Source organism: Dicentrarchus labrax, unplaced genomic scaffold (assembly GCF_905237075.1).
Source record: "Dicentrarchus labrax unplaced genomic scaffold, dlabrax2021, whole genome shotgun sequence".
NCBI classification, from domain to species: domain Eukaryota; kingdom Metazoa; phylum Chordata; class Actinopteri; family Moronidae; genus Dicentrarchus; species Dicentrarchus labrax.
The window spans coordinates 15949917-15972016 of NW_026136705.1; the positions used below are offsets into that span (position 1 = coordinate 15949917).

The 22100-nt window shown below is 39.6% G+C and overlaps 1 protein-coding gene across 1 annotated transcript; it reads left to right on the top strand.

Annotated features, from left to right (window-relative positions):
• The first annotated feature begins 4 nt into the window (after positions 1-4).
• LOC127364012 (GDNF family receptor alpha-4-like) lies at positions 5-19648 on the top strand. The gene is made up of 8 exons (XM_051401056.1): positions 5-172; positions 8909-9175; positions 9276-9368; positions 9467-9836; positions 11669-11778; positions 12314-12448; positions 14758-14894; positions 17004-19648. Exons 1-8 carry the CDS (start codon positions 118-120, stop codon positions 17202-17204), a joined length of 1368 nt encoding a protein of 455 aa, XP_051257016.1. The 5' UTR covers positions 5-117; the 3' UTR covers positions 17205-19648.
• Positions 19649-22100: the final 2452 nt, after the last annotated feature.

Below are 22100 nucleotides of genomic sequence, written 5' to 3' on the forward strand. Positions count from 1 at the left end.
CTCAATCTGTCCGTGCGGGCGCAGCAGCAGCAGAGGAGGAGGCGGCTGGATGTGGCAGGAGTCGGGTCACTGAGCTGCAGCGAGCCGGGTGCGAGTTTCCCAGTCCACAAGTCCCCAATGTCACCGGACAGGATGATGATCATTGGACTTCTGCTCAGTGTCTTCTCTCATGGTACGCAGTATATTTATCCTTTCCAACAGCTGGTTGAGATGTAAAATAGCCCTAATAACCACACCGCTGAGATTGTGCCATTCATTTAGTCTGTGGGGCTCAGAGTGTTTGTTCCCTTGTGGAAGAAATCTTGTCTTTCAGTACCCAGAACTTGAACAAGAATAAGGCGTGTGTTACAGTTTTTTATTTTTATTTAATGCAAATGTTTGTTGAATACCAACAATTATAGATTGTAACAAAGTCCCAGAGATCAGACCAGATGCAAGAACACTGGATTTCAGATTATAATGCTGATAATAATGTTTTTGGCTTGATTTAAATCCCCCAGACTCTGATAATAACTTAGACATGGTGACTTTCTGTAAATTATCTGCTTGGGGAGAGACTGGGATATTCTCTGTTTCAGATGATAACATTATTACCGGTTTGAGTAAAACTTTTAAGATGACCCTCAAAATAACATAAAATAAGTTATAAAATCAGTTTACCATTCATCATAGCTGCAGCCATAGATTTTACATCTGGATGACATCATTGGTTCAGGTCTGTTATTTCTGCCTTGGACTCGTTCCAAAAAAAGAGCTGTTCATCTCCCAAATATTGATTGGACTGTCCCGGATCATGGAAATATCACACATGAATAGTTAAACTAAATGAGGTCCTCCTCTGCATGAAAGCATTTTAGCTTCCACATCATGTAAATCATTGAGATTTTACACGAGTTGTGCATTAGAGGATGATAGGATAAAATATGAAAGCAAAAAATTCCTAACTTTGTGGCAGCAGCATAACGGAGCAGTTTGTGGTGTCACTGTTTTAAAAGTCTTTGTCTTTGCTGATGATCAAATGGGCAAAAGATGGTGAAAGAACTGTCTGTGATGTGTGACAGTACAGTAGATTAAATTGAATTCCTCTGCCACACATGCACTCCTGCAAAGTGAGTTATATTCATTGAAGTCAATAAGGTGACTGTGGCTGGATAAGAAATCTCCCAGTGGAGCATACAGCTTGTTGATCTGTGGTCATTTATATTGAATTATGTTATTTTGGATCATTATAAGTTATTTTTCATTACTTGAATGCGGTTGCCTACGGGTCCTGTATCCTCTATTGTTTAAGACAGACCACAGGAAACATGAAACACAGCTCCACCACTGTGATCTTCACTGTAGAAATACACGTAAATACTGTAATTGTTAGGATTATTTCAATATTACCAGAGGCGTGGGATTCGCTGCCTCCAGGAAAATTCAGATAATGTCAGGTGAGGCTGCCCATTATAGAGATTAGTATCTTAAAATGATGAATGTTTTCTTGTGAATGTCAAACCTTTCAGGCACCCAGTATATCAGCTGGTGTGTCAAACCCACCTGCCAGGCACTTGGGTGGAATCACAACAAGAAAAACAATTATTTTCAAACGCTATTTAATAGACATCGGAGTCATTGCAGATGCAAATTAGACAGACTGTCATGATGTTCAATTCTTCCATTACAGCTAATTGCAAAATAAATTATCGAATGTCTGTTTCGTCAGTTGCCTTCAATAGAGAAAAGAGAAATCTATGCAAAACTCACTAGACTTTAATCTGGTTTTCCAGCCTAATCAGAGATTTTTTGTTAAATCTAATGGACATTTCCTCTGAACTGTTTTTCAGGTCGTACAATGTCATTTTTACCTTGTAATGCATCTGGCCAACCCTGTGACATAAACAATAGAAGCGGGAACTTTAGAGGCAGAACACAGCCTTCCCAAAATGTCTGTCACCACTGAGGCTCCACAGAGCTCAGGGCTAACCAGTGCCATCGTTAATCTGTCTTCACGGGATTGAAACGTCCAAAATGAAAGAGGAGAATTGCGCCTGTCTGTACAGATTACAGATTTTCTAACTATTGTGTTGCTATTTCCGTTCTTCATTTAGTGGACGAGATTGAGCTGCAACACGGTTGTCATAAACTTACTGGAGCTCATTTTCCAGTTGTGTAAAGTTACACAGGTTTTAGGTGGACTGATATTCACAAGCTCGAGCTGTTTCTATCCAGGGTTTGTCTGTTTGATATACATACTGTCTGTAGGGGTTTGACACAGGTTTATCCAATCCTTGGCTTGTTTATCTTCCACACTGTGCCGTAGAGTCTTCTTTTTTTCCTCTCTTTCTGCTGAGGCATTGTCTTTATGTACTCTGCCTGTAATTCAGTTTCGTTTAGGCCGACAGCACACAGAGATTAAACTGGCATCCTGCCCACTGGACATTAGATAAAAAAAACATAAAATACAGTTTCTGAATATGCTATTATTTGATGTTGTACTTTAAAGAAGTCATTTTAATTAAAATGCTCACATCAAGGATAACTTTAACATGAAAGAATGTGGGTTTCTGAATGACGCCTGGTTTCTACAATATAAAGTTCACTGAATGTTAATTATTATCATTTCTGTGTCATTATCTGTTTTACTTAATTTGTGTGTGGGTGTGTGTGCTCTGCATCTTGATTGTCACTTGCACACACACGTGATGGCACCAACAAAAAAACACAGCCTGATGGAAACAGTCGATCTGTGTGTCGCTGTCTGGCCAAGAAATTATTTGGCACTTGATGATTTAGGACCCCACCAGGCAGCAGAAGCCTGAAATATTCACGCAGCTCCACACATCCTGACTGGCGGATGCGGTACCTGATGCAAGTATGTATTTTACCTGAACTACACAGCCCCCCTGTGTAGTCCAGGTGCCTGCGTGATGTGGCTGCACAATCTAGCGGCACAGCTTATTCAACAAGACCTTATCCATGTACTGGATGCTGCAGGGCAACTGTTAATTCAGAATATTAAATGACGATACTTGTGCAAACTAGATGCTTGGACCATGTCAGATTATTATGCTGAGCAGGAATGATCAAATCATTTTGAACATCTTTTTTTTCTTATTGCAATTTTTGGAACCAGACCTCATTACTAACAGCCTTCATGTAATGTGTTCTCTTTTGGTTGCTCCTGTCTCTACTGTATGCTATAATAATGAGAATGGTCACACCTTGAGTTGATTATTCCTCACTGCGAGTGTTAATCTTGTAGGAAGCTGCATTGAACTGCACATAACTCCAGCGCTGGGGTTTTCTCTGTGGGGTGTGCGCATAAAGCCTGATTAAAGCAAGTACAACTGTGCTGCACCATTCAACGGCCCAGTCTCACAGAGCGTCAGTCTTGTTAGCTTGCACAAATTGAGGAGCAAACAAAGGTGTAAATTGACTATACATGCAAAGCAGTTTTGGGCAATTTTGGGAATCAATGTGTCAGATTTTATTCAACTTTTTGGACAGAAGCTAGCAAGGCACCTGTCTCAGCTGGTGTTGCATTATTAAATAAAACTGCAGGTTTTTGTGTAGACAGGGTTTTGTTGGGGAGGGGGATCGAGTTGTTCTTTGAAGTGGACTTTGTATAGAAGATGCATTGTTATTGCTCTGGTTATTGAATGAGACTCATTTAACCTGCCATAGCTGTGATCCTGACGTGGCCATGCGAAAAAAGCCACAGGAGCCACTTGTGGAAAGATGTGGAACGGACACATGCAGTGTGGAGATATTTTGGATGATTTTGCCAAATTGGAGGCAGAGAGTTAGAGAATAATGAAATCCAGCAGCTACAGCATCATTGAGGGATCGAGCTGCTGAGAGTATGAGAGTAACAGGGAAAAAAAATATTAAATTGATCATTGAAATTCAAGTTTTTATGACAAAGAGGGGCAAATTCATTTGTTTAATAACAATAAACAACTATAACTGAGGTACTTGGAAGCTGTGTTTAGGTTTTCTGTTCATGTGGAAATTTACTCTGGGAAGTCAGAAATCCACAGTGCCACACACATCTGAAGAAAATGTCATCTGGGTCAAAACAGCATGTACTGAAGAGGAAATTGTGTGAGGTAGTTCACTCTGAGAAAAAAAGTACTTTTTTTAAAAATCAAACAGAACTTATGCCGTGTCTCTACCAAGAACTATTAGAATGAGGTTGCCCAGGGCAACGCCTCAATATGTGCAAACTTTTAAGCATATGTTTAAAGTTAATAGATAGTTGAATGTTAGACGATTGGTGGAAAGTGCAAAATTTAGAGCTCAGCAGAATCGACTGTGTCAATAATAGCTCACACAAGCTTTAATCAGCACTGATTAACCAGCTGTGTCCCTCCTGAGGAAACGCCGCCCTCCGTCCGCTGGTTCACAGACACAGGAAGTTTATTCCAATATTCAAATCAAAACTAGCAGTTTTCAGCAAGACGACAGAAATGGACATGTCAAAGTGAATCCGTGCAGAGATGGTGCACCGTTTTTAATCAAACTTTACTGTGACTGATTTTAGGAATGAGAGTTTTTTTCATTTTGTTTATTTTTAGGCTTTTAGGCTTGGTCTCTAATCAACTAGTTACTAATGTTTATAAAGACCTCCCTTGCATTTGCCATCTGCTCCAGTTTTAAATAAATATATATATTTTGAATGTAGTAGCTTAAATCAGAATTAAAACAACCATTTTGGCAGGAAAATCATTACTTTCACTTGAACATGCTCTATTGTTCTTCATAGCTGAAAAAGTAATTTCAGCTATGAAAATACAGTTGAATTTATTGTTTGTTAATTGTTGGCTCTATAAAATGTAAGAAAAATACTGTAATGTCAAATGTCCATCAAAACAACAAGCTGTAGACAAAGAAAAAGCAGAAAATATTCAGACTTTGACAAATCACTTCAGCTCAACTCACAGGAACAAAATATAGCTACAGATTCCAGTTCACACCATAGCGAGCCTTTAAGTGGCACATTAATGTGCATGTAAACACATTGAGGACAGTCCACTCAGGAATCCCACTTGTTTGACTGCAGGTGAGGTGAATGAGTGCGACTAGTAACAGGTCATAGGAGTCATGTGCATGTTTCTCCAGTCTCACTTTTGCTCCATCCATTCATTCACCTTGCTGCCATTTCCTCCTCGAGCCTGCGACTTCCTTCCAAGAAGTCCTTTCTGTCACGATCCCCGAACACATTTCACATCAGAGTCACACAGTCTTGCCACAGTCTCCTCTCAACTCAAATTACTGCCCAACAATCTGGACGCTCTGCTACTCATCCCACGCGTTTGAAAGAACGGAAGAGAAATTCGCCAAACCGGTTCGTTCCCTGTGAATGTGATGTGTGGTTTGTCGTTTATGGCGTTAACCTTCATCAGCTTTGCCTCACAAATTCTATTAATCACCCCAGTGAGAAATCAATAGGGTGTAGTATTATGGCTCCCATATCACAGTAAGTCATCTCCCATTCGCTTTTCTCTCCTTTTCTTTAAACATACACTTTGTGCTCAGGCTAACAATTGTTTTGCTTTGGCGATTTGTTGCATTTCAAAGAGCACAATGTGAGCCTGGTGTTTCTTTATCATCATGGCATTAAATAGTGTTCAAGTTATTAAAATAATTATGACCTATCTGCTGGCTACTAAAGATTTAACAGAGCTGCTCTGTACTTTATATATGTTTTTCTTATCTATGTGTGTTGTGTATGTGTATGTGTGTGTGTGTGTGTGTGTGTGTGTGTGTGTGTGTGTGTGTGTGTGTGTGTGTGTGTGTGTGTGTGCAAAGAAAGTCTCTGAGAAACTAAATTTGCTGATAGTCTCTCTTTATCAATGGTAAGCCTGAGGGAGCAAACACTGAGAAGGAATAATGAATGAGACTGTTCACTGCCCAGACAGGAGATTACATGAAGCTGGTTTAAAAAGGCAGAATGTAATAGTTTAGTATAATTATCAAGGTATCATGATACATAGATAGACAGGTAATCATCACCTTTACATACCTAGGGGAGTTGTGAATGTGAGTATGACTCGTTGCTTTGTGTGTTACTAGTATTTTTTCCCCATCTCTCCCCGTGGATTCGCTGCAGTAGCCTTGGCAGGTTTCCTGCAGCGGCGATGAAGCGGAGCCTCTGTTTATGATATGTCTCATGCCAAAGTGAGACGTGGACCTCATGTGGAGCCTGAGATTGCAAAACATGCAGCAGCAGAATTGGATTGCAGCCGTGCTTTGTGCCGCCAGTCAGCATGAGCTTAATCGAAGTGTGTGACCGATGTAACACAATGCTGTGTTTGTGCACAAGCTTGTGTGATGTATATGTTAATGTACTAAAGCATAAATACATGTGAGGATAAAATAAGTATAGATATTTGTTAACAGGCATGCATAAGGTTCAAACATGAACAGTTACTCAATTTATTTCTAGTTGCACAACATATTTTTAAATGTCTGCCAGTCTATTTCTTTTTTGCAGTCAAAAATTGACAGGATATAGCAAATTAACAAGATAAAGCGGAAAAAGTGTGTGCATATTGCCTACCCAAGCTATTTTCTGTCTCTGGAATCACTGTGTATAAAATGTAATTTGTGGGGACAATTATGTGTCACATTTGAGAAAATTAATTTCCTGAAATGCTCCATCAGAATGCATTTTTATGAAGAGGCCTTTCTTTTTTCTCTCTCTCGTCTCCCTCAGGCTGCCTCTGGCCTTCCTGCATTGTGTTTTCATGGAGCAACAATCATTATTATGAAATGATTTGTAGTTTTTCTCTTTCAGTTATTCTAGACAGAACACTGCCAATCAAAACATTCCTAATGCTTAATGACCATGGACCAACACGACTGTTTTTCTACTGAATAATGTATTCGTTTTAAAGGAATTGTGATATGCAGCACATTTGTACTCAATGACCCTTGTATAACTTAATGGGATGAATCCTTTAAAATATATATACAGCTGCTGTAATTCTACAATATCTTCAAGTAGCATATTTTGAAGGTGCAACATGTGTTGATGCATCTGTCAGATGAAAAGTGTTTCCCTCAGACTATTTGTCTGGGAGGAAAAAGGGGGAAAAACATCCTCATAGTGGACATTTGACTTGAGCCACAATGTCTCAATGTGATATCCAGGTTGAGTCTCTGTCTGAAAACAAAATTGGAAGCAAAAGTATATTGGTTTGGTGGGAAAAAGGATGAACTGTGCTGACTAAATTGGTTTTGTCTCTAGCATTACATGTTGAGACAGTGTCTGATATTGGTGAAAAGCTTGTTCCAAGTAGAAGGGACCCTGCTGCATAAGGTTTTGCCCCCAGCTGTTCATGTGTCGTTTTACAATAACAACAGCAGTGCTTTTGTACAAGACATCCACGAGTACATGTCTCTGAAGATACTAAATATGTCACATATAAAATATTCAAGCACCACACCAGTAATGTATCCTGTATATTTTACATAGCTACCTATCATTTTCAGTAAGCATATCACAGGTTTTTAGACTGATGAATGCACAAGTTTGTATTTCCACCAGCGTGGAAAGAGTAAGATAAATCCACACTTGCTTGAGGAAGGTATTCCTTTACAGTGAACATCATGTAGCCTTTACTTTTTGGCCAACATTTTGTTATTGTCACATGGAAATGGATTATTTTGGAAATTACCCTTTGTTGGTGGTTCATATACTTGCAGGAAGATCCAAGAGGCATCCAAGACTTGAGAGCTGACTGTTGAATGGCATCCTCTTTAATGCAGGAAACAATCTCTCTCTTCTCTATTCACAACAACCCCGCTTGGGCGTCTTTTGGGTTTTATTTCCAGACTAGCTTTTGAATGCATTTCTGCTTGGCAGCTGACTCTAAGATCTTGGATGCCCATGTTTCAACGTAGCACTTGAACAGACCAAACAAACATTGCCAAATTCCTCCTCTTATAAGGCAAAAAGAAAAAGGTGCAGGGAGGAGGACGTGACCACAGCCAGGTGTGAGGCTTGACAGGATGGCACCATAAATTGTTAAAATTTCTCCAGATGTGTGATAGTGCTGAGCTTGCTGATCTGGGAGTATTATTATACACGATAAGAAACATGAGGCTAACTCTTGTCTCCACAATGTGAGGTGACTGGCAGTTGGAGCCTCTCCACAAACCTGGATGGACATGTAACTCTCATCTGTACAAACACTCAGAGACTGTGCTGACAAAATATGGTGCACTAATAAAAAGCAAAGGTACACTGTGAAACTGTGTACATAAAAACTGGAATTGAGCAAGTAGTCGGCTGTAACAAGTATCCAGTATAGATAACATGCTTTTTATGAGTATCATCAGAGTATGAGTAATGTGTCAATGTCAGTTTTCTGATAAACGATAAATACAGCAAATAATTATATTATACTACTATTGTAATCCAAAAAATTGCTCAGAAGCTCAGTTCTAAGGCTCGCTTTCTAATTAATACAGCAACTTCTGATAAACTTCTGATAAAGCCCCGCCTATTCCACGTACAGATAATGATACAAATAATAATATAATAATGTACTCGCTCATCCCAGATAAAAACCGTTGGAGAGAAAGAGAACTAGGAGTCCCAACGAGAAGATGAAGAAATAATTATGAAATAATTATAACCATAACATAACCCTATAGTGTTGTTAAATTACCCAAGACACTGTGTTTCTATGAGGAACACTTGTGTGCTTTCAATTTAATCTGCCTAGTTGGATATAATAGTAACCTGTAGTGCAGTGGAGAGTCTGTGGAGTGCACTCGCCCTGCTCTATCGTCTTAATTACAGCCTATTTAACTTAAGGACTACTGGGTGGTGGGACCATAAACCCAGCTGCTTTGCACAATACAGCAATGCACACATTGGTTTTAATGTTGACAGTTTCAACCTCTCCTCCAGGTAGTGTGCCGGTATCTGCATCCTTAGACTGTCTGGTGGCAGAGCAGGGCTGCATCCAGGAGCCGTCCTGCATGGTACTCTATCGACTGCTGGAGTACTGTGCGGCTGAGGAGGCTGTGTCGCCCCTGGGCCCAGACGCCCGTTTGGAGTGCCTGGAGGCCCAGAACTCCTTGCAGCATTACCGCCCCCTTCAAGTTTGCAAGTGTCAGCGTGGCTCTCGCAGGGAGGAACACTGCCTGAAGGTCTACTGGACTGTGCGATTTGCAGGTGGGTTTAAGCATTGGCTTCTCTGTGTGTGTGTCGGTGGGGCTTTTTTGGACTCTCAGATACATAATCCATGTGACAAAACTCTTCACTTTTGTTTTAGCATATGATGAGTATGAAGTGTCTCCATATGAAGAACTGCAGTTAAATCTGGTGAGAAACATTGAGATGTCACGGATGGCCTCCATCATGGCAGGTAATGCTTGCAAATATTGAAACATTTAGCAGCTAAATCCCTGTATGTTATGATTTTCCTGATATACATTACACTGTTTTCTTCCTGATGACCTCCAGCTTCCTCTCTTTCTGTGGACGGCCAAAACCAGTGTCTGAAGGCAGCCCAGGACTGTGGCCTGTATGAGAAATGTGGCTCCCTGCGGTCAGAATATGTTGTGGCCTGCACCAAGCGTGCAACAGTCTCTGACAACAGCTGTAACCGCCAGAAATGCCACAAAGCCCTGCGGCGTTTCCTGGAGCGCGTGCCAGAGGAATACAGCTTCGCTCTGCTCTTCTGTCCCTGCTCTGACACTCTGTGTGGAGAGCGCCGGAGGAAAACCATCGTCCCCTCATGTTCCTATGAGGAGAACGGGAGAGGGGAGGAAAGAGTGGGCAAGCCCAACTGCCTCAGCCTGCAGAACTACTGCTCCAGAGACGAGCTGTGTAGGTAAGGTGGTTGTCTGGGTGTAATGATACAGAACATTAAGTTCTCTTAATAAGGGTTTCAGCCTACAACAAATCAGAACAGAGGAAATATCTACTACAAAGCACCGAGGTATAATGTATCAGAAAATGTGCCAAAAATACTACAAAGTTCACCACAATTATAACTTAGCTAGCATGCCCCCATCAAAAACCACAATGTTGAGTGAGTTCTGTTTGTATCGCATGTAGAGCTACAACTAATTGGTTTCATTATTGATCAACCTGCTGATTATTTTCTCAAGTAATTGTTTGGTCTATGCAACATCAGAAAAAATAGTGAAAAAGGCCAAAGTGGCATTTTAAAATAGTTTTTGTTACCTGACCAACATTTTGAATACAGAGAGTATAAACAAGACACAAATTCAGTTTATGGTAATATAAGAGAAGGAGAAGCAGCAACCATCCACTTTAAGGAAGCTACAACCATCAAATATTTGGCATATTTGCTTGAAAAATTATTGTTAGTTATCAAAATAAATGCAGATACATTTTTACATGCTTGTGTATGAGTGCATGTTAGCATTCTAGCACCTTGAAACACATCACAGCTGAATAAAGAGAGAAGAGACAGCACTGCAGTAGTTCAGTCAGCCAACCCACGTTTGAAATATTTATTAAACAGTTTAACATATTAGATTTTGGCATCTAGGCTCCGACCTCCCTGCACATGTGTTTACAGAGATATTGGGGGAATGATGCGCAAATACCTTAACCCCCCAGTCAGAGCCTACAGGTGGATGCTGGGGTGGTGGTGGGGCTTTCAGCGCAGAAAGGCAGCAATAGTTTGTAGCAGCGAAGTGATCTGAGGCAGCAGCAGCATTGACAAGCAGAGGGAGAGCTGGGAAATTTTGCAGCTTAAATAGACCACCAGATTGAAAGGGTGCGCTTGGTTAGTGATTATGGAATAAGGAATGTCATGTGTGTATAGCAGCGCCGCTCCAGTTGACCTGCCTGAACTAGCTCACAGGCTTCACTTCATTTCTTGAAAGTTATATAACATACAGTGTCTTGGTTTCACGCTATTCCACTGATCAATATTTGGTAGCGTTAACATGCCTAGATGACTGCTACCTGGCTGTGTTCATTCTTTGTGCCCTCAAGGATAAATGTTTTTTAGACAGAAAAGAGGGATGGGGGCGCTCAGAGCTGTTTGCTTTAGTGGTCCAGAATTCATGGCCTCGCCCCTGCCTGTCAGTATGATTATAAGGCCTTCTGTGAGGCTAAATTTAGTCTGTACTCTCCTGCATATTGTTCATAAATGTAGAGGACTTGCTGGCATTAATTACAGTCTAGTTTGTGTTTAAATGGTACAGAGGGTATTAATGAGAAGAGAAAACATACTTAGAGTTATGTGAACCTTGGAATACCATGCAAACCCCCCACTGTAGTATGAGTATAAGATTTAAAACAAGAAAAGAGAAGAGCATAAACTACAGCTGACACGAATTTCAGTTTCCTCTGAAAAGCAGCACTGGAAAAGTACAGAATGTTAAATGTGAAGGTTTTTCATACCATAAAAGGACGTTTGTTGATTAGGTTTCCAAAGAGTTGTACTAAAATAAAACATGGTTTTATGATACATATGGTTTTACTGAGTGCACTGTTATCAATTTCCCTGTCTTGTGTTTTGCACACAATGTTGTGGTTTGTTTTGTTTTTGTTTTAGCTCGACCCCAGGTCCCAAAATGAAAATGTAAAAAAAAAACAAAAAACTTTCAAATGCACACTCTGTTTCTCTGTGCCGACATACGAAAAACAGTTTTCTCTGTGTTTTTGTGTTTGTGTGCGTTTCAGATCACGGCTCGCTGATTTCCAACACAACTGCCAGCCCTCCCCTCTGTCTGCCTCTGGCTGTATGCGAGAGAGCAGAGCCATGTGCCTCAAGGCCTACGCTGGACTCATAGGTGAGATGGAGGAAAAGATATTAATGAGGTAGAAGAGGCTGAAGGAGGAAATAGTTCATAAAAATAGAGAGCTGCTCAGTGGACTCTTTATTGGAAATCATCAGATGGTGTCTAACAGTGATATTTGGCTTATATCATTTTTATTTTGTTGCACAAAATAACTCTACAGGGGTTCATAAATGGTCAGCAGCCAGAAGTTGCTGCTCTGGGGATCCACTCAGCATCACTTTAAAAACTTGATTTAAAAATTACATTTCCAGCAGCTCTACAAAATGAACCAGCTAATATTATTTCCTTCTCTTTCCCATGCTGTATTTTCTTCAATGTAATTTTGTGTACCTGCAATTATCAATATTGAGAGCTGGAAAACTGGTGACACTGGATCCCCAGGGCACTAATATTGTTGTTATACCTTCCATAGAGGTGTGTGCTGAAAGTTAAAATCTTCTGCCTGAGGGAAATATGACATTAAAAGTTAAAGTTACAGTGTAAAGTTGCACCTGTAATACAACTTTCATCTTCTTTCTATAACCAGGCACCATCATGACTCCAAACTATGTAAGCAACAGCAGCACAGAAGTGTCCCAGTGGTGCACGTGTGATGGCAGTGGGAATGAATGGCAGGGCTGTCAGCGCATCCTGCACATGTTCAGCAACAACATATGTCTGCGTGAGTAAAACATAACAAGGTTACAGCAGATAGACCTTCGTGGCTGCATGTCCATAGGGAGTAATAACATAATAATAACATTTTGGGAGGTTCCTGCATGCAATATGTATAACTCCCAGGAGAGAAGATGTGTGAGATTCAAGCTTAAATTCTGAACTTTCTGGACGTTTAAATTAGGATGTTCATGATGTTCATCTTGTTTTTGGTCTGCAGTGAAATAAGCCCAAATATACAATTTAATAAAGTGATGAAGTTAGATATTAGGTTATCTGCCAATGTGAGGGGTTTACAGATCCAGGCTTAAATGTCCTGACCCGTCCCAGACTCCCAATAATGATAAAACATGTTTGTTATTTAGAAGTTAAAACCTGGATGACTGCGTTGGTACGGTAGTGAATGAGAGGTGTTGCCAAGCAGCAGTTAACTTTTTAGTCCTTGAGGCTAATGCTAGTGTACTGCTATTATATTATTATATTAAAACAGTAAAAATCTCATCTTCAGCTCTCGCTGAAGACTAGACAACCTGTGTTGACCGCATCTCCCCAACCATTTTCTCAATTAGCCTTCTGCTTTTGTTATTTCTCACTACAAAGAATGAGATCACATGGGGAGGTGCATGGCTCCCTATGGCACAATAATCTAATATCCTGTAGTGTGTGATGCAGCATTATTATCAAATCTTGAGGGTGCATGTTTGACATTAGTCAGAAGTTTCTCCTGATGTGCATGATGCATTTAGTGTTTTTAAGAAATATTGAATTCTGCTGTATTCTGTCAAATGTTGGTCATGTTTGTAATATGACTTAAAGTTATTTTAACTTTAAGAATCTTTTTGGAAATTTACTGTGTGTTTATTGACATTCACAGCTTAGAGTTTTGTTGCAATCCTTTATCTTATATCAATAATAGGGGCTATTATTATTACACTTTATGGCAGTGGTTCCCAACCTGGGAGTCGGGACCCTTACTAGGGCTCGCCAAAGCTTCATGCGGGGTCGCGAGGCCTTCTTGATTTTAATGTAGGAAAACTTTAAAAATATACACAGTAAGCCTATATCTCAGCATTTGGTTCACTTCTGTGAACAAAAGTAAATGTAAAGGAAATTGTAGGAAAATTGTCTAATCTAACAACGGTCAAGTGCCAAAGACAAGAAAACACTGAATCTGTTGAAAAAGAAGCCTATTGTATGTGTGTGTATGATTGTTAAAAATCATACAGAATTCGTCGAAATCACTCGTTTTACACAAACCTCTTGCAGTTGTTCACTATTTGAGTTCATTGTACAGTTTTGAATACTAATAATCATATGAAATATCCATAAAAGGGGTCAGGGTCGTAAGTTCAATGCAATGATAGAAAAGGGGGGGTCCCTTAAAGAAAAATGTTGGGAACCACTGCTTAATGGTATTGAAACTGGTTCCTAAGAGTTTTGAGTAGCAGCATGAACTTTTGATTATTCTTACAACTTAATCCATTAATTTGAGTGACAAATGTTTCCAAACTTCAGACAAGGTTCATTTTGACGTTAAGTAACTCATCTATAATAACTGTCAGTTCTTCCTGTGTCAAAATAATCACAGAGGAAATGTTACTTTTTAAGCTGTCAAATCTGAGTATAAACCAAATTGATCCTCTAATCGAGCATTTTATAACGTGCATTAATACAGAATTCAGATGAGATGGGTCATAATTGATGGCTGTGAGGGCGAACCATTGAACCATAATGTTTCTTATGAATAAATAAATAGCAAAAGACATTCTCCTTTATGTCTGGATGGCTGCCAAATGTGAATGTGGTTTCCAAGTTTTGTGGAGTCAATGAATCCTTTCCCCAAATCTGATAAACATAAAGTGGCTTCATGTTGAATTGTTGCCAAGCCAGCGGGGGGGGGATCCTACTCAAGACGCACTGTTTAAGTATAAAAGTAATTCTGTAAAATGTACTCGCAGTAAGAAGAATATTAATGACAATGATAACATGCTCACATGCTTACCATAATCTTAGTTTAGTATGTTAGCATGCTAACATTTTATTTATTACAATTCATCCGGGGGGGTCATGGATACATCTACCACATTTAATGGCAATCCATCCAATAGTTGTGGTAATAAATCAGTCTGGACCAACTTTGAACCTGGCTTAAAATGACAAGTAATTTTAATAAAAATGTATTTTGTTTTACCCTGCACAGTATTTACAGACTTAGTAGCTCTAACTATGCTTATAAAAGTCACTATTTTGGCAACGCTTCAAGGATGAATAACGATGTAAACTTAATGAAGACGGCCCCTGCTGATTCTGTTTCAGGCAATGCCATCAGCTCCATGGGAATCTCTGCACCTCCTCCTGTGGAAAACATTCCCGTGCCAGCTTCACAGCCCTCCCCGCGCATCTACCAGGAAAGGGTCCACGTCAGCGTTAACACTCTCCCTGAATTCAACAGTGTAAGGCGCTCCCGACTTCTTCACTGTCTCACCATATGCTAGTATTACACACTCGCTACAAGCTGAACTGAAGACGAGATTGACTGTGTATCAGGTGGTAACACCTAAGTATCACCAGGGACTGTAGCAGTGAATCGGGCCCAGCAGCTTCCTCCTCTACCCCTACCTTTCATTGTGGCTGAGGATTAGCCGTAGGTGTTTGCAGCATTACACTCAACCCTTACTGTTAATATTCATGTATGCACACCCATCTGCTCCATATTCCCCATCTTCTCACCATTGTAATCCTCCCCATTCCGCATATTCTGTTCCTCCTCTCCCATCCCACAAACCCTGCCACTCCTGGGCTGCATATATATTGGACATCCAGATATATAGTTTATTTAAAGACGCTGCATTTGAATTTAACTATAGCACTGAAGTTGAGTTGATGCATTCTCATGCCCGCAACAAAGCAGGACGTCTCCTTTAATAATAGTATATTATTTATTTTAAATTGCCCATTAAAATTTTAAAATGGAGACTGAAAATGGATCATTATGCTTCAACAGAAAGTGATCTCCTGTAGTTTTGATGCCAGTGACATGTCAAGGCCATTTGAATAACGTAAAAAAATAAAACAACAAAGAGTGAGAGGCTGTGGAATTATGATACTGTCAATAATTTAAGAAGGAAACATTAATATAAAGATTGATAATGCAGATAAACCTTTGGTATTTCCTTATTTACACAAACACCTTTAGACAAAATTAAAAAATCTTTAAGAGTAAGTAAATGCTGCACTGAGTAGAAAGCGATATTTCACTGTCCTCCTTGGTTGAAAGTTTAAATGGTGTTGTGCTGTTCTGTTGCACCTGTAACCACACCCAATAGTGACGTCACAGTGTACTGACACACCCTGGAGTACACTTCTACATCACTGCAGCGAGCTGAGAAACAATATTAATTTGGGAGGCCGACAGGAGACCACTGCAGGGATAGTCTACATGTGGGTAGCACATGCTAACGAGCTACCTGCTAGCACGTTTACTGCCAGCTGGCTGAGTGAGCTATTAAAGTGTTATCTAGTAGACCACAGTGCCTTGGGCTGGCGATGTTTTTATTTTTTAAAATAACATATATATTTCCACAGTCAGATATTCAGAAGAGTTGGTGGAAATATGCACATTAAAAATCTGTGATAAGATAATTGTAATACAGAAATTGGAAGTAATTTATATTGAAGAGATTCTTAAATGTACTACTCAAAATATAATTAACTAGAAGATATTTTTGCATAAATATCCATAATGGGTATATTGACTTACCCATTATCTTACCATGTCAGATGTGACTTCATGAGTGTCCCTGTGTTTTAAAGTGCTTATGAGTAGGGACACAAATCAGATGGCAAAGGCCACTCCTTTTCTTTACACTTTGTCTGTATTTGTATTTCTGTCAGTAGCAAACCACAGACACTTATTCTGGTGGACAGATTAGTTTTGAGCCAAGTAATTATAAAATAGATTTCGGTGTTGATTTAGATCTGGGATTCCTGCCAGTACGTGGTTATTGTTTTCTTAGCCACAATGATACATGATTGCTTTTTATAGATGCCTCCATATCAGTACGGTATGATAATGTATAAGAAATGTAAGTAAGGCATTGTGTTGCTGCATTTGCACTGATATTATCATTTTATTACCGCTATAAACAGTTTCATACACCAGGAGGCCTGTTGGTTTGTCTGGTTTGGTCTAACAACGGAGCGTACAGTAGTGCTCATGATTAGTATGCAGATGTAGAAAATTAGATAGAATTAGATACATTAATGGTGATCATTTATGAACATATGCTTCTATTTTCCGACACAGAGAATACAAAGAGCGGACACAATAAAAGCAACACCTGAACATGATTATCAACAAATGGTCAAGAGTTACCGAAGAGATGATATAACACTGTTATGCATGTCTTGTTCTAACTCGGTTAACTTCTTGGTTGTTTTGGCTGCGGCATTAGGATATTTTTAAAATGTGAATATTGAATGTTGTGGACCTTCACTGAACTTCCCTCCACGCTCCACCACTTCTGTTAATTGGAAGAATCACTCTTTCTCCACTTTTACAGATGGAGGACAGCGAGGAAGAGGAGCAGGAGGAGGAGGAGAGTGAGGAATTCAACGTCATCCCACCGTATTCTGAAAAGGACTCTAACATCGAGTCGGGGGCTAGAGGGAGTAAAAGGGGAGCAGCTAGCCGAGCAGTACCTGTGTTACCATTACTGCTTCTGTCTGCACTCATCCTGGACTGGGAGTGTTGGAGCTATTGAAGCCTCCGTCCCATCCTCTGCTCATATTTTACACTCGCTACCACTTTCAAATCCATCACAGCGCTCAGAACGAACCACAGAGGATATTTGCGAGGAAGAAATGCTTCATTTCTTTTTTTTTTTTAAATACCCTGACTTTATTTCATGATTCAGTTTCTCCTATCACTGCCTCCTCAAGAGTTAAAAGATATCAGTAGTCCCGCAGTATCTGCCGTGTCACTGCTCGAGTCCTCGCCTATGAAATGTAGGGAACAACGTGAGCAGATATATGAGTGCATGGGTGAATTTAGAAATGCTGCCTGGGCAAATACTCTATCTAGAGCCTGCTTCACACTCAAAAGTACATCCCCTCTTTTAACAAGAAGCACATCGCCTTAGGCCACATCCACTATACACCCTACCAAAAACCATAACCAGTCAACTCCACTGCAACCAGGCCCGAGCACGACTTTTGATTTCTATTTCATGACTCATGTCACATCCGTTTCTCTGTGGCCCCTTCGGCTCTTCCTCTGCTTCCTTCATACTATGGTTGAGTAAGATAATCCACTTTACAACAAGCTAATAAGAAACTGCGCCACACTTAAACAGCTTTGTACAGTTGGGGAAAAAGAATGTTTTAAAATGGCTTCATTTAAAAACTGATAAGACACGAACCAATGTGTTGTCACATTATGTACGAGAGATCTTATGCTTTTTCAACCTTTGCTTCCTTTCACTTTGTGCACCATAAAGTAGAGAGCAACAGTCGCTCTGCTCTGCTTCTTTTGTTAACACGCCACTTAGTATTATTCCTACCAGGGCGAATGGCTGAGAATTCAACCATGGGCAAAAGTAATGAGATCAAATTCTATTGTAGAAATGACGAGCAGAGAAAAGCAACATGAGCAATTATAGCACAATTCAAATTGCTCAGCATGCAGGGGAAGTCTGGAGTAAGGCTCAGGGGAGGAAATAGCCAATTTACTGCTGTCATACCCTCTCTTTTTTTTTATCCTTAGGAGGTGTGTTTTTAGTGCTCCTTCCCCATTACATGCTTTAGATGTTGTGAGAGCGAGATACGGAGATAGGGACGGACACAGGAGGCTGTGAAGCCTGCTGGCTGCTCTGATCATTGAGCAGCACATTGAGCCATTCTCTCTGCCTGAAATAGCTTTTGCTGATGTTAATGATTTTTTTCTCTTATGGCTCATTTTCTTGTGAAATTACGCAGCTGTAGGGCTGTAGGTAAAAAGAAGTAAAGTGAAATTTTTGTTCAAGCATAGTTTGCAAGAAACAACCTGTCTGAGCTCTGTGTTATATTGTGCTTATACATTGATTTTACTTTTAAAAAGTGTTGTATGTAATGTAATAATATCAGTCCTACAATGGAGGCTGACTTCAAACAGCAGGCCACCAACCTCACTGTCTTTACTAAATAAATCCATTCTTGGATGTTTGAATATCACTTGAGGAGGCAGTATCCCCCCCTCCACTTTTTTTGTCCCCCCCCACACACACACTTGTGGACTTGTTTACATGATAGTTTCTTGACATGAAATTTTGATAGGGACACATGGTATAAAGGCAGTAACGCACTGGAAGCATTGGAGCTATGCTTCTGCAAGTCCATCACTACTTCAAACTTGAGTTTGATTTTTATAAGTCAAAAGAGGAATGGATGTTGTAAGGTTAGCAGAGCTGTAGTGACTGTTGCCCACCTCAGAGCAAAATGACATCATGCAGGCTTTTAACCACTTTCTTATTGAGGGTTTGACTGCAGGAAGGTTAGAAGTAGGTGAGGAAAAGGCCAGTTAACAAAGCTCTGAAGTGTGACTGCTAACTTCGTGGGAACAAAAAAATATATAACAGAATCTTTTAAATAAAAAGTACAGCTGTCAACAAGTTGGTATCAAATATGAACCAGATCCAGACCATAGAGGAGACGTGTTGATAAATACAATGCTAGAGAAACATTAGCCATCACAGTGTCACAGCTGCAGTTATCCGTAAAGCATCAAATGAACAACATCCAGTGACATCAGGTGTCGATAATGCATCCAGTGCGCTCTGGCCTTAATGACTGAATGTGAGTTTACATGTTTTTTCACATTTCAATAGGTTTGTTTATATTTGTACAATATGTAAAGTAAACATTTACATTAAACATGGCTTGTATTTTTTGATGAGTTAAGGGAAAAAAATGCGTATTCTCCACCCATAAATCAAAATTATTTAAGAAAATGTGTGAATATTCCCCAAAATTAGTTTTTAGATTGTATCTTGAAAATCCAGTTGAAAGACTGTGTACAGTACTATGTTTCACATGCTAACCTTCTTTTGAAGATATATCAAACATGCCAAATAATTCTGACTGTAATGTGTAATAACTGTGTAATTTTGTGACATAGCTGAACAGTGTGCCAATTTGTTAAAAGCAGAATAAAAGTCACATTGGAAATTTGCACGTCTGACAGAAAAAAAGTGCCTTTGAATGACCAGGAAATGACTGCTGTGTACAAACGTCTAACATTTTAATATTTTCTTCTTTGTAACGCGTCTTTTTTTCACAAGTGTTACAGGAAAAGACTGATACATCCTGGAGGGATTGGGAGTTCTGCTGACAAGTTTAATGTCCAGTGCAAATTGGTGAGTTAATCACCTTAGTCGAATTTTTAAGTACATGCTAAAATATACAGCTTTAGTGCTATTTGGACTTTAATTGCTTTAATTAAAAACTGAATGGTTTAGAAACTGTAAATAAATGATAAGTCAGTGGTTTTGTCTGGCTCATAGCCACTTTGGACACACTGAGCCAGGACTCTCGTGTTTATATTTTACGTCTGACTGATGGAGGTGATTACAGGGTCTTGGGGCTTCTACATCCAGAATGACACCACTGTGGCAGGAACAAGCTACAGTGGAATGATTTTGAGGGAAAAAAAGAGAGGCTGTAATGGAAACTGGCATCAGCCTGCACTTTAATTATAAAAAGTACAGCATGAGGGCTCTGGCCCTTTGTTTTTTTTATGTCCAAATCCAGCCAACTGTCTACAAAGTTAAGTTATGCTTTATTAATCCTCCTGAGGAACAAAATTCCTCTGCATTTTAACCATCCTTTCTATTCAGGAGCAGTGTGAGGCCACTCATGTCTTAAGTTCTGGAGCCAAAACCTAGAGGAACTTTATCAGTGGTTTGCATGTTTTACCCTGTTTACTACAAATCATATAAATCTCAGCTTAACATTTTGTGAATAATGGGGCTCTTGCTGCTGTCAGAAATCATTTTTCTCTACAATTCCAGGAGTCATTGGTTTATGTTCATTTCTCTGAGTGAAATGAACAGACTCTTGGAAAGTGCTTGAGCTGTAATCCATCACAATGAGCATTAAGCCACTTGTTGTTAAAGTTACATTATTGTTATGAGGTAATGCAGTGCAGACCTTTCAGATAAGTCTGCACTAAGGTCCAGTGTGTAATAAAAACATTTAGGAGGAGCTATTGGCAGACGTGGAATTTAATATTCATGTTTTCATTAGTGTAGGATCACTTGAAAATAATAATTGTTGTATTTTGTTACCTTAGAATGAGATATTTTTATCTACAGAGGGAGCGGGTCCTCTTCTACAGAGTCCACCATGTTGAGCCACCATGTTTCTACAGTAGCCCAGAACGGACAAACCAAACACTGACTCTAGATAGGATTCTTTTTGTGTGTTATACGGCTGCCATAGTATCTTCTACACACTTGGAACGGGAGGGTGAGGCGAGGGCTGGATGCCAATGGATCCTACACACTGCTCCTTTGAACTATAGGACACTGACAAATCACAACAGAGTAGGAAGTCTTACTATTAACATAAACAATGGCTCTATTATATTCAAATGTCCCAGTAAGCCCTGACAGTGTGACAGTGAGCCAGCGTGATCAATACCAAGACCCTGAAACCAAAATGGAATTCAACCATTATCAATGTTATTATTTACACCTGTGCTTTAAATGTCCAAATATCTTCTGTGAACTTTGAGGAAGACCTGTTGATGCTTCACTTGATGTTCACCATTATGAATTCAAGAACTCAAGAAAGTTTGAAGAGTTTGCTCATTGATATTAATGCTAACGACGTGTCTGCAGAGCACTGGTTTCCAACTTTTTAAATACAGCACATCTTTATAATAATTATTTTCCATGGCAGCCCTCAGCTTAAGGTATTTATTTTCTTTCAGATGTCTTTTGAACTTATTTAGCACCATTGCTGCATTTGACAGTTTTTCCAACAGAGGATGCATTCAGGTTTGGAACAGTTTGCTTTCACTCATCATGAAACGAAGAAGGGACGTATTTTTCAGCACACAGTGTAATTTAAGACTGTATGGTGGCTCTGTGTTGAGTCTGATAGATAGGTAGATATTTTAGCAATTTGACCACATTGACAAATCTTTTCATCACTGCTCTGACAGTCATTATTTCTGACTACTGATTTTTGTTGAAGATAAATTATTGTAATGAGGTAATTAATGTGGTTTCACAAGTGTGCCAATTCAATTTCAAGCTTGAAAAAAAAAAAAAACGCTATTGAAATTAATAAAAAACCAACAGCTGCCTGGAACAGCAAATTCATTATAAAAAAAGTTAAACTAAATTGCATGCCTTTGAAATTGATCAGCAGTAGCCTACTATTGGCTCAACGTTTTTACTTTGGGCTGTAAGAGAAAACATGAGACATGTGAACAAGTGCACTCACAGTACAGCTCTTTGGGTTCAAACTCAGGACCTTCTTTCTGTGAGGCGACAGTAATCACAACTGAGCCACTGTGCTGCCCCAGGAGGCGCTTGAGCTGCCTAATATCCCAGCACTGTCCTCATAATATATATATATATAAATAAAAGATAAGCAGTTATGTTAATGTGGTTATT

Bases quoted from the DNA above. Each gene is read 5' to 3' on its own strand.
- LOC127364012 (XM_051401056.1), top strand. From the start codon at position 118: ATGTCACCGGACAGGATGATGATCATTGGACTTCTGCTCAGTGTCTTC. The intron at 9,837-11,668 runs GTAAGGTGGTTG...TGTGCGTTTCAG, and splicing joins TCCAGAGACGAGCTGTGTAG to ATCACGGCTCGCTGATTTCC. The intron at 12,449-14,757 runs GTGAGTAAAACA...ATTCTGTTTCAG, and splicing joins CAGCAACAACATATGTCTGC to GCAATGCCATCAGCTCCATG.